At 36.4% G+C, this 12,551-nt stretch overlaps 1 protein-coding gene across 1 annotated transcript; it reads right to left on the bottom strand.

The window, feature by feature from the left end:
- Positions 1 to 237: 237 nt before the first annotated feature.
- Lnk (SH2B adapter-like protein Lnk) lies at positions 238 to 11,353 on the bottom strand. Its single transcript, XM_073078479.1, has 5 exons — positions 10,635 to 11,353; positions 9,027 to 9,258; positions 7,362 to 7,570; positions 6,124 to 6,309; positions 238 to 440 (listed from the first exon to the last, which is right to left on the bottom strand). The coding sequence occupies exons 1-5, from the start codon at positions 11,316 to 11,318 to the stop codon at positions 297 to 299; spliced, it is 1,455 nt and encodes a 484-aa protein (XP_072934580.1). The 5' UTR covers positions 11,319 to 11,353; the 3' UTR covers positions 238 to 296.
- Positions 11,354 to 12,551: the final 1,198 nt, after the last annotated feature.

Consider the following 12,551-nt stretch of genomic DNA (forward strand, 5'->3'; position numbering starts at 1 on the left):
TAGTTGTGCGCGGTGCGGTCGGGGCGCACGGTGCAGAGCACGTACTGGTTGTCGACGGCGCGGTCGTGCGGCGCGCCGGTAGCGATGCTCGGTGCGGTCTAGTTGTGCGCGGTGCGGTCGGGGCGCACGGTGCAGAGCACGTACTGGTTGTCGACGGCGCGGTCGTGCGGCGCGCCGGTAGCGATGCTCGGTGCGGTCTAGTTGTGCGCGGTGCGGTCGGGGCGCACGGTGCAGAGCACGTACTGGTTGTCGACGGCGCGGTCGTGCGGCGCGCCGGTAGCGATGCTCGGTGCGGTCTAGTTGTGCGCGGTGCGGTCGGGGCGCACGGTGCAGAGCACGTACTGGTTGTCGACGGCGCGGTCGTGCGGCGCGCTGGCCGCCAGCAGCGCCTCCAGCTCCGCGCGCCGCATGCGCACGTCGCTGCCGTGCGACACCGCCAGCTGGAAAGCAACACGACCTTTACAGTTGGCCATAAACGCAACATAAATCAAGCCACCTAATACGAACTGTAGTGGAGCGTCGTAGCTAGGATGATAAGTCCCAATGACAAGATTTGAAATTGAAGAAAAACTTTCTAAAAACCAATTATACTATTTTCAATCAAGTTTAAAAAACTTGACCACTTTTCGTAGACTTGGTTTTTTAAATGTGTGTACTGTTTTTGTTTTCGCCGATTAATTGTAATATAGATAAAATATAGTTTGATTCATAATTAAGTGTCCAAAATGTAAACAAAGAAATGTCATTATCAAAATACGATTACAGGTATTGCAAACCCTAACAAATTAACAAGAAACGAAAACTTTCACAAACTCAACAAAAAACAGAAACTGCACACAATTTAAAAAACATTCGAGTTCGACCAAGATCACGAAAATGAATAATATCAACTACGAAACTAAAAGATGGTGGTACAAAAAATGTTTTGGATCCCGATTGTGTTAACATTATCACAATTTAATTTTCTACCATAAATCTTGTTTTTTATTATTATTACTGTATGATATGAAATGAAATTGAATTAATATAAATATTGGGAAATGTGAATTGATTTTAATTTATTTAGAATATTATTTTATTATCGTTGTATTAATTTAATATTGTCAAAAGTAAGAAACTATAATTTGAAACATATTTTCTTGTTACCTTTAAGGTACGGTAGAACCTTTGTTTACATTTTGGACACCTAATTATGAATCGGACTATAGTTCATTTTTCTTATAGGCAAAACGCCTTCGTCCTGAAGATTGCTCGTCAGGCCAGCTCCTAGCTACGACACTACTGTACAGAGGGGCCATATGAATGGCTGTGGATGACTTGTACTGTGAATAGTGCAATGTGGGTTGACAAATGTTACAAATAAATGAGAACCAAATATAAAAATAAAATCATATTTCATTTAAACTACTACAGCACTTGTAGCCTCAAATGCTGTTGTGTTCTGATTTGAATGCGGATATTAATCCTCAAAACAATGAGGCTTCCAACTTAGACCTGGGGGAAACGATGCAATGATAAGTAAAACTTTTATTCTATTTGGCGTTACGATGTCCATAGACTGCTACAGTATCAGGTGAATTGCATTCTCGCTTCATTTTTTTGCATTTGGTCACAACTTATAAAATAACAAATAAGAACAATTACAGTGATAATATGGTACTATGGTAAGTAATAATTACTATGATAATTTTGTGTACTAGTCTACATCGATATAAATGTACTTTATATTGTTTATTATTTTTTTTAGAAAATTAGGCATTCCCGAGTCGGTCATTCTTTGTATTTATTCATATATATTTGTTGTACGAAAGTATTTATGTATAGTAAGAATTGAAAAAATATATGGCAATCATAGTTGCATATTTAGATCATAAGTATTTACGTACTGTAATTATTTAACATTTAAAATTAACATTTAAAAAAGTGACCGGTAAATATTGTGACTTAATATACTGTATATTTTTAATTTACTGAATGAATTGTTCATTTACCCGATTTAATGGGTTATGATAGCTGACTAGACATAAACGAATAAATAATCAGAAGAAATTAATACTATATAAAGCGAAGAAAAAGTAAATAGGAAAAGAACACTTACCAATATCACAGCACAATACAAACAGCAAAACACAAGCATAAAAACAAAAAATAACAACCAGCAAATAAAAAAACTAAGCCATTCAACTAAATAAGATTTAATAATAAAATTTACAACCAAGAAATACGATTAAAGCTCCAAAGAACATGAGTTTCTATAGTACAAAATTAACAATACAATGTTAATAATTAATTATCATATAAAGTTACCCTAAAACTATCATAACAGTCCGTTAAAGAAACAAAAATTCGATTCCAAAATATATTACAGAAACCATACATAATTCAACTTCAATTCAATATCATGAAGTTTGGCAACTTCTAATGCATATAAAACTAAATCTGGACCGGGTTTAAAGCATAAGGTAAATCTAAAATTTAAAATGTGATTGGGATCAATTAAAAATACAAATAAGAAATAAGGTAATTGAATGAAACATCTTCAGAAAACGTACCAGTGACAACTAAAATAAAATTGGCAACATTACTTAGGAAAATATATTACAAACAAATCACAAATAAAATGCATGTTGAACAATCAACAACCACTATCTAAATAATATTGCAAGAAATATTACGTTTAGCTAACTAATAACGTAATCTACCTTTTGAGGTGGTCTAATATTTAAATTTATCAAACCATTCTAAAACTAAATGCTATACATATTCTACTTAAAAATCTCGAATGTATTCAAAATTCCGATTTATTTGTGCCAATTTCACATTCAAGTATCATAGAGAAAATTGACCAGTACTAACTATAAATATTGAGCACACTCGTTAAAGTAAAATATGTATATATAAGCACGCAACATCCATAAGTTTAAATACTTCAATATTTTAACTTTAAGAATTTCAAGGTACCATATTCAGGAGAGCTCCACTCTCATACATTTAAATTTCTTTTAGAATTTGCCTTCTATTAAGTAAGATTATAACAAGCACAGATAATTATTAATTGTATTAGTCTCTTGAAATAATCAAAGTATGAAAACGTATATTAAATACAAAGAATGCCGAGCACTTTAAAATATATACAAGCTTAAACTGATCTACAACACCAATAGCAACAAGACATACACATTAATATATTGTAGAGCAAACAGTGAAATGGCAAGAGTGACACATATAATCGATAATGATTTTTACATTTCAGTTTTACTATAATAATTAATTAGCATTATTAAATATATCGTCGTAAAGCTCCATTTTAAAATCCTGGCTATGATAAGCTTTGCGACAGGGATAATCAATGCATAAAAACTTTCGGTTTTGATAAAAACTAAGCCTGCATATTTTGGTAAAGGTTAGACAAACTAAAGGAATAGACAATTGAAATCTTTTATTTCCACATTTATCATTTATAAATCAATATTCGATAATATTTCTTTCAGTAGTATTGCTATTCCTTATATTTTAGGAGTTAGCCCTTAACATTCATGAGAAAAAATCACCCAGTATGACTTTATTGGTATACCTAACTGTTTGTACATCTAACTATCAAAATTTAGGTTCATTGGTTGATCGGTGGGAGATAAAAGCCTCTACTATTTCATGTACATAGGTACGTACAGTTTCCGATTATGCTTTGCTTGGCAGATTTAGAGCCACTGCTCTTAAAATCCCCAGTCAATTGCTGTTTGTTACAAACTATCCCTTCTACTATTCCAAGAGCTCAATATACGTAGCAACACCTATTACGGTACTGCTCATAGACGCTTAGAAATTTGATATTCTGCTTCTTTACATTCTTCTCGTTATGAGAGGACACAATCATGTATCCAAAAACACCACCTTTACTTTTAGCCGTCCAGCCGAACTCGGAACTTAGAAATTTCATGGGCAAATTAATTGTATAGAAAATCTTTATATTTTTATGTACGAAAAGTGGATATTGAGATAGAAAAGTGTTAAAGTATTATAAGAACTTGTTTTTTTTATGTTTATGTTTTGTTTCTTGTTTTTTTAGTCATGTGTGTATGTATTCCGTGAATAAAAATGTATTATTATTATTATTATACATGAAAATAATGTATTTTAGCACCTTAAAGAAAACCAATTCGCCAATACCTACCTGAGGTATTTAATATCAAATGTATTTCTGTCCAATCTCATGTAAATCTCACTCAAAACTGGGTACTTCACACTGGTAAATATTGTATACATTATCTTGATATTTTTAGTCGAAGTGAAAAAGTGTTTATTTGTAACGATATTAGTATCATCTTACTTTTTTACATATGTTATTAATAAAAAAAAAAACATATCGTCAACAAGTGTATAAATAGTAATTCTATTGTAATCAATGATCTATATTTTCATTTCGAGTACATTCATTTGAAAAGGAGGCCTTCTAGGAGTGGCCTTTACTGAAGAAAGTTAGGTCTAGTGTTAAGTAATTCTTAAAATATTTAAAAATTAATAATGGGTTATGCCAAAAATAAGATACAAAAAAGTATGAATCGTATTCACTCTAAGTACGAAATATTGAATCAGCCCGCAACGTAAACCGCACTTTAGGGAAAATATCGAAAATAGTGTGTGAAATACCCAACCATTAAATGAGGTCATATTGAATAATTGAATGCGTTATAAATATTAATATAATTTCTTTTTTTTTTGAGATAATTATTTTGAATCAACACTGAAGTTGATAGAATTTTAGTACATTTAAATCGAAGTAGTAGTTTAAGAAGTTATATGTTACAAAACATAACGAAAAAAAAGGACAATAGTGATCTATTTACTTGAAATAAGAGAAATGTAAGCACAAAACAAAAAACAAAAATTATATAAAACGTGTCATATCCAAAGGTGAAGTAACTATATATACTCCTAAAAAGTTTGTGCTGTTTGTGCTCCTAGATAGTTTCTAGCTGTATTTAATGACATTACCATCCTGATTGGTTTGACTTGAACAAATGCGCTATTATTTAATGCGTTACTCTTCCAATTTGTTTAGTCGAACGACACCTCATGATATTACATAAGGTGACGTAGTTTCTACTCTTATTTTCACGCTTTTGAGAACTGTTTGGATAAGATTTATTTTACTGACGTGTACGTTTGGCATTAGAAGTCTATTCAGTCAATTCATCTATGGTCAATAAGGTCATATTGCACCCAATCACAAGAGTAGCTCAAGCATTCATCGACCCAGATAGAATCACTCACAATTACTACTAACATCCGAACACTTGTTTTAATAAGTATAAAGTGTATTAGAAATAATAATATTATATTACTCGAGCGTAAATATTATTATTCCTGTATACATCTAAAGCGTATCTACGCATGGCACAAGAATAGTGTAGTTGTGATAGAAACTCTTGGCATATGCGTATGGGGTCGTCCCAATAGAACGCTACTGTGTTACTTGAATAAATATATTTAAATATCAATTGATATATACACTTATATTTGTATTTTGCATTGCAAAACGGACGTTCTACTAAGACTAAGGTCTCGGGTCGCACGGCCTATACGCAGCGCCGGATTAACCAGTACTGTAAGTTGCTCAGGATTCCTAGCACCATTATCGGCAAATCAAATTTGATACGTATTGTATCGATAGCGAAGTCCGAAGTCTATCAAAGCCTTCATAGTGGTATTTACAGGGCCGTACTTTTTTACGGTCATCCATAAATTACGTCACACATTTTAAACTTTTCTTGTCCTTGTCGCATTACCTATTCTATAATAGGCATCATAGTTAACATTGCTAGTGATACTTAATTTAAAAAATATCAATATTTGACTGGCACGCATTTTAGAAATCATACTTCTATTGCGCGCTATTGTGAAAACCAACCGTTGTAACACACATTTTTTACATGGGATGCAATTGCGCGCGCTGTAATATTTTTTTTGTATTTACAACCCCAGAGAAGTATAGCTTCTTGTATACATCCACAAACACACCTACTCTTTTTATTAGATATGGCACGACAAAGCCAAACGTGTGACGTAGTTCACGGGCGGGTAGCATGAGAGCAGTGCATCCGGCTACGGCGCGGGGGGGCTCACTTGTTGTCTGGCGTCGTGGCAGACCACGTACTCGGTGAGCGTGACGTCGGCGGTGCCGCCCGACTCCAGCGGGATGGCGTGCGCGCGGAAGTGCTCCAGCATGTCGTGCACGTTGGGGAACCACAGGTGCTGCACGCGGCACTGCCCCGCCTCGCTCAGCGTCATGCGCAGGTGCTTCGCGCGACCCTGGAACACGTATAAAACATATGAATGAAACTTACATTTATAACAATACTAGCTGACCCGATGACAATGTGTTGCCCAGTATAAATAAAAAAATGTTAAGGGTGAACAACCCTTATCACATAGGGGTATGAAAAATAGATAGTAGCCGATTCTCAGACCTACTGAATATGCATATAAAATTTGGTGAAAATCGGTGAATCCGTTTTAGAATTATATATATAAGATTTCAAGGTTTGCAAATTAATTATCACTTGCTTTAACTGTGGAGGAAAACATTGTGAGTAAACCTACATACATGAGGGTTCTTATAAGTTCTCAAAGGTGTGTGTAGTCAACAGATTTACAGTTGGCCAGAATGTACAACTATTGTCTAAGTCCCTAATACTTTGAGATAAGATGCATTTTCAGCAATAGGAATATTATGGTAGTAAAATCTACCAAAATATGCCCCAGAAACAGTGGGTGGAAAAATGCCACGGCTGCGAAATCAAAAGTGACTAAAGTATAAATCAAAAAAAAAAATGTTAATTGTTAAAGTACGTATTTTTGAGCAAAAATTTCATAGGGCTCCATGCAATGAATTTGTTACGGGACTCCTCTGGTAAAGTTACGCCACTGCCCAGTATTTGGCAATTTTGTGTTTCGTATAGTCCGCGTCAAACTGCTAGTCCGCTCTGAAGTTGTTGCGAGCAGGTATTGTACAATTTGCTATGGCAACGAGTCTCATTTCTATATTCAGAGCGGACTACGAGTTTTACGCGGACTATAATAGATTAATTACTGATAATGGGCAGTAATGGTAATGATCCCACGTCACTCGTAGCGTAGCGGTGACCCACGAGACGGAGCGGTTACCATACGGTCTGACGCGCACAGGGTCCCGGGATCGATCCCTGGCCAGGCAGATATCTAAATGATGAATTTAGATTTCTGTTTCTGGGTCTGGGTGTTTGTGTATTTGTCTATGTGTGTGTCCATGGCACCCACGACACAGGGACTCCTAGTGTGGGGCTGTGAGTGCAGAAAGTGTAGTGTGTAGAAAGCGTACGCACCTGAAAGTTGAAGGTGAGCACGTACTCGCCGCGGCGGGTCTCGCTCTGGCGCACGAGGTAGCAGCCGTGCGCCGCCGCGCCGCCCGCCAGCACGCAGGCCGCGGCGGCCGCGCGCGCCAGCGTGCCGTGGAACCACGGCCACTCCGCCAGCGACACGCGCGCCGCCGCACCCGCCGCGGTCGACGAACACGACTCTTCCGCTATTGAACCTGTGCAAACAGTTACATTCAACAATCTTTTCTATTTAAAACAGTATTAGGGTACGATGCTCTTTTTACCTACTAATCTATGTTTTTACCAGACTTCGAAGGTTAAGCGTATGTCTTATTCTTCTGTTGGAGTGTATGTCTTATTCTTTAGTGCGCCAAAGCTTGAGATTTTATGATTTGAGGTGTCGTTGAATTCGTCTGAATTGTGGGAGTGGGATTGTGACATGGGGCATTCTCAGAGAATTATTTTTAAGCATGATCATCATCATCAACCCATTACTGTCCCACTGCTGGGCACGGGTCTCCTCTCACAATGAGAAGGATTAGGCCATTGTCCACCACGCTGGCCAAGTGCGTATTGATAGACTTCACATACCTTTGAGATTTTTTTTTATAAATCTCTTAGGTATGCTTCCTCACGATGTTTTCCTTCACCAAACAATAACATTCAACAATCTTGTCTATTTAAATAACAATGGGGTCCTACATACTTTTGGACCGACTGCGGTGCATAATGTATTAGAGCGACATAAGTAGATAACGATATGTATATCTCATTAATTAGTGCGCTCTACAAGGAAAAATCTTGACAGATTTTAACATATGAAGTGTCCTTGAATTTGTCTGAATTGTCAGAATGACATGGTTTTTCTGTTTAGATAATTATTTTTAACAGCTTTTTTGTTTCTATAATACTAATTTTCTATAATAATAATTACTAGTTTCACATTAGTAGACACTGTTATAATAATTAGCCACAGGCTATTTGTGTTTTTTTTAATTGTACATTTATGAATAACGTAGAATATTGAGGAAGAGAATATTTTTTTATTATATTAACCACAAAACAAACAATAATGGGAAAAATAATTAATGTTAGCGGAATGATCCACCTCATACAGCACTACAGGGAAAACCGCAAAAGGGAATTTAGGAGGTTCTTTTTTAAGCTATGAAATTGATCTATGCCTGTTTGTTCATGATGTAATATGTAAAGAAAGTTGCTATAAAAAAAGTAAACACTGATAGATCACTACTGCGAAATAAAATCTAAATTCTAATAGTAATTCGAGAACTTTGCATACTTTCCTCTTGATGGAAAGTGGTCTCCTCATCAAACAGTCTCTTATGGTGTATGTTTATGGAGTTGGTTAGTCGGAGCCCTCAAATCAGTGCCGAGAACGGCCACCGGTGGGATTTTAGTGCTGGTACCTTCCCGGTCAAACCATACTCAGATATACAGCACACATTTACTGCCAATGTAATTATACTGGGTATAAAAATATGTGAAGTTGAATACTAACCTACCTCAGCATCATCAGTATTGGTAACTAAATCAGCATTGCTGGTGCTGGGTTATGAAGCATGAGCGTCATACTGACCTAATTCAGCGTCATCAGGCGTATCGGTAACTAGATCAGCATTGCAGGTTATGAAGCATGAGCGTCATACTGACCTAACTCAGCGTCATCAGGCGTATCGGTGGCTAGATCAGCGTTGCTCGCGCTGGGCGGGAGGTCGCGGCGCGGCGGCAGGTCGGGCGGCGCGGGCTCGGGCAGGCCCGGCAGCGCGTCGGGCGGCGGCTGCGTCGTCGGCGCCGACCGCATGCAGTACTTGATCGTCGCCAGCCAAGACTTCATGTCGTCTACGTCCGCCGCCTCTATCACATACTCCATGTTGTTGTCCGCCTACAAATAATATAAAACAATGTATAAATATAGGAAGATGAAGCAGTTTAGTATATGTTCTGGTATTTTCTTTTTTGTCATTTATCAATGGCCTTATGGAAGCCTTTTCATCAGAAATGTGCCAGGTAGCTAGGCTATGGCTTTGTGATTCACCAATAGAATTGCTTTATTTTGTTTGATTAGCTTAGCTTTGATAGCTAGAAGTTTTCTTATAAGGAGCAATGTGAGCTAAGGGTTGGAACTATGGATTCAAGCTGAATTACCTGAAATTGTATAAACATTTTCCAAAAATCATTATTGATTGATTTAGGTGGAATTTCAACCATTGGTAGACCACTAGTACATGTTATTGCATATCTAGGAAAATTAGATAACAGGTATAAAATGAGGTATAGGTAATATTAATAATAAAACTACTGACAAACAATTTGTGAATACACAAGATGTTGTCAGTCCTAGCCTTGTAACCCGCCACCCTTATCATTTCTGAGAAATCTTCATGTGCAATGACTAATAATACATTAATGTTCTTGTATTGTCTTATAATTATGTGTAAATTTATATTGCTTTAGTTTGAACTTCAAATGCAATGAGTCAATCAAATAACATTTTCATGTCTTTTCTTCAGTACTGTTTAATTTTTGTGTATTGACGTCTTAGCTTCCATTACTTAGTTTTAATTTTGGTGCCACATTCAATCAGACCAAAGTTAAAAAAGATAAATATGTTGGATGTATACTGACATATGTGTTTCAATATAACTTTATACCTTAGTCAACACGATAACTGTCCACAACTGTGGGCATTAAAGTATGAATTTCAAGAACTGACAATCAGTTAATGGTAACTGTCAGGCACACTAACTGGAAATTGGCATACAGATTTTCAGTTTGCTCCTGTATTATACACAGACCTGGTTACATGCACAAAGTGTGCCATCGGGTGAATAAATACAATAGACTTTGGCATACAATACATTTTGCACAACTGTATACTGATTTTTCTCTAAATCTGATGTCTATACCTTATGAAAGTACCAGGCAGTGATTTCTTTAAGTCCATACAATTTTCTTACAAAATATTTGCATTTTTATAATGAGACCTTCTCAATTTCGATAGTCAATCTGAAATCTAATTTAATTGCTTTCAAAATATGAAAGAAAACAATTGGTAAATATGGCAAAATGGTGGTAGAGGCCATATGATTGATGATATGATAATACATGCGTGATGCGGTTTCAAGTTTCAGTGGATGGGTGTGGATTTTGGCTGCATGTAGTCGATACAGATGTCCATGATGCTGCATGCTGGTTTGCTAATTCAAATATATAAAAAATATCTCAATTTTACAATTGATGCAAAATGCAATGGCTTACCTTTAATACAAATGTATTTTCATGATCAGGCATTTCAAGCGCTGTGGTTTCACGAGCTTCTGATATTAGGAAACAGAACACACCGCTACGGGGCTTTTGTGCTTTGGGTGGTGAATAAAATTCTAACATATAGCCTCCTACAGTCTTCACTAATGCTAGTCTACATTTCTCCCATTTCTGTGGACCTCCAGGTTGCTCTAAGCTTTCCGGAGTTAAATAATTTACAGACCCTTCTTTTCTGCATTCTACCACTATCTTAGCCAATTTAGTCTTGTTTTTGTTCATACTGGATAAATCTGCATCATCTGAATGCTGCTTGTGAAATAAACCTTTTCCGCGTCTGAGCCCCTTGAAAGATAATCTTCTAAAGAACGTCCTGTGCTGTGTTTTCGGCGAGTCTGTGTCTTCAGAGTAGTCACTATCATCGTGGCCCGTATGAGTACCGTTGGGGAGCTTGTGATGCGCTCTCAGTTTGCCGAACTCAATATCGAAATGTTCCGAGAAGCAATCGACGAACTTCTTAAGAAATTCCTTGTGGGAAACGTGTGGTCGAGCCGTGGCATCGTTGACGCCGGTCTGAATGTACTGTATGCACGCCTTGGCGAAGTCCTGAGCGGCGGTTTTGGCCTGACGCTCGCACAACTCGACCCATCCGTCGGGATCGCCGTCGGACGGGCCGGCCATGGCGAGCAATCTCCTTATTAGCTCCACTTGGCCGGCGGGTCACTGACTCAGGAATAAACACTATTTTGTTGATAATTAGCCGATTACTAAGTAATAACTATCTATGACAATTTTGCAATCAAAATAAGATTCACGATGCTGCTTACAAGATCCTCGCTTGCAAAAACAACTTTTGTTGCCACAATAAAAAATACAGATAATGCAATATTAAAATATTTAGATATTGAAAAATTAACAGAAAATATAATAAAAAGAAAATGTAAAGAAACTCTTACAACAATAGAATATAATTCTTACAATTTATATCGTGATTTTACTGATTACCTTAAAAATGACAAAGAGTTTATCCATCACACGTTATGCTATTCGTTAATAGATGGAGTTGTTTAATTAGGTTGACCCTAGTAACAATAGATGGCATTGTCCACTGTACTTAATTGTTGCGTTTCAGATATCTCCTCTACACTTAGAAATATTTAATTTTGAAATTGTAACTGAACGATACCATTTGATTTAGCTTTATGCATGTAATAGGCTTTATATTTGTCTATTTATATTTATATTTTATTTCTTATATATTGAGAAAACAGAGGACAACAGGCGTGTAGAGCAAGCATACGTTGCAGTCAGCTCCAGTCGAGATCCCAAGTTATACCACATATATAAATCTAAATTTATATACAAAAGAATCTTTATGTGCCTAGACTTACTTTAAACACGTGGAGATAGCTTTTGTAGAATACTTATGGAGAGTTAAGAAGCTAAGAGATAAGAATAGACACGCAAAAGTGAATTAAAAAAGTAAATAATTAAAATCGTAGTTTCGGGCGGCTGCGACCTGTTAGTAATTTGATATCGGAATGTGTGGCTTTTGGGTACTTTTCCAAAATATAAGTACCAAATTAGTCGCCTAAACAATTTACTATCTATGTACCTACTTATATGTTATGTGCTGATGTTACTCAGATACAAGTATTGTGTAACATTCCTTACTCTTTTTTATACATGGTTATAGACTTGAGCAACAGAATATTATAAGTAGTACAATATGGTACTTAAGGTACCTAAATATTATGGTACCTACATAAGTTAGGTATATAATGTAATGCAGTTGAAATTTGATTTGTGGTCATTGTTTTTCCGCAGTCAAAAATCAAGGAGATTAATTTCTACCGTATGAAATGAATTTCTTTCTTGTTACGAATTATTTTCAATTCATGGCGTTATCGTCAA

This window comes from Epargyreus clarus, unplaced genomic scaffold (assembly GCF_041222505.1).
Source record: "Epargyreus clarus isolate Ecla_fem2 unplaced genomic scaffold, WU_Ecla_fem_2.2 ptg000012l, whole genome shotgun sequence".
NCBI lineage: Eukaryota > Metazoa > Arthropoda > Insecta > Lepidoptera > Hesperiidae > Epargyreus > Epargyreus clarus.

Coding starts and splice junctions, on each gene's coding strand:
- Lnk (XM_073078479.1), bottom strand. CDS start 11,318: ATGGCCGGCCCGTCCGACGGCGATCCCGACGGATGGGTCGAGTTGTGC. Junction 9,259..10,634: donor AAAATACATTTGTATTAAAG/GTAAGCCATTGC, acceptor TATTATTTGTAG/GCGGACAACAACATGGAGTA. Junction 441..6,123: donor GCCACGACGCCAGACAACAA/GTGAGCCCCCCC, acceptor GTTGCTTTCCAG/CTGGCGGTGTCGCACGGCAG.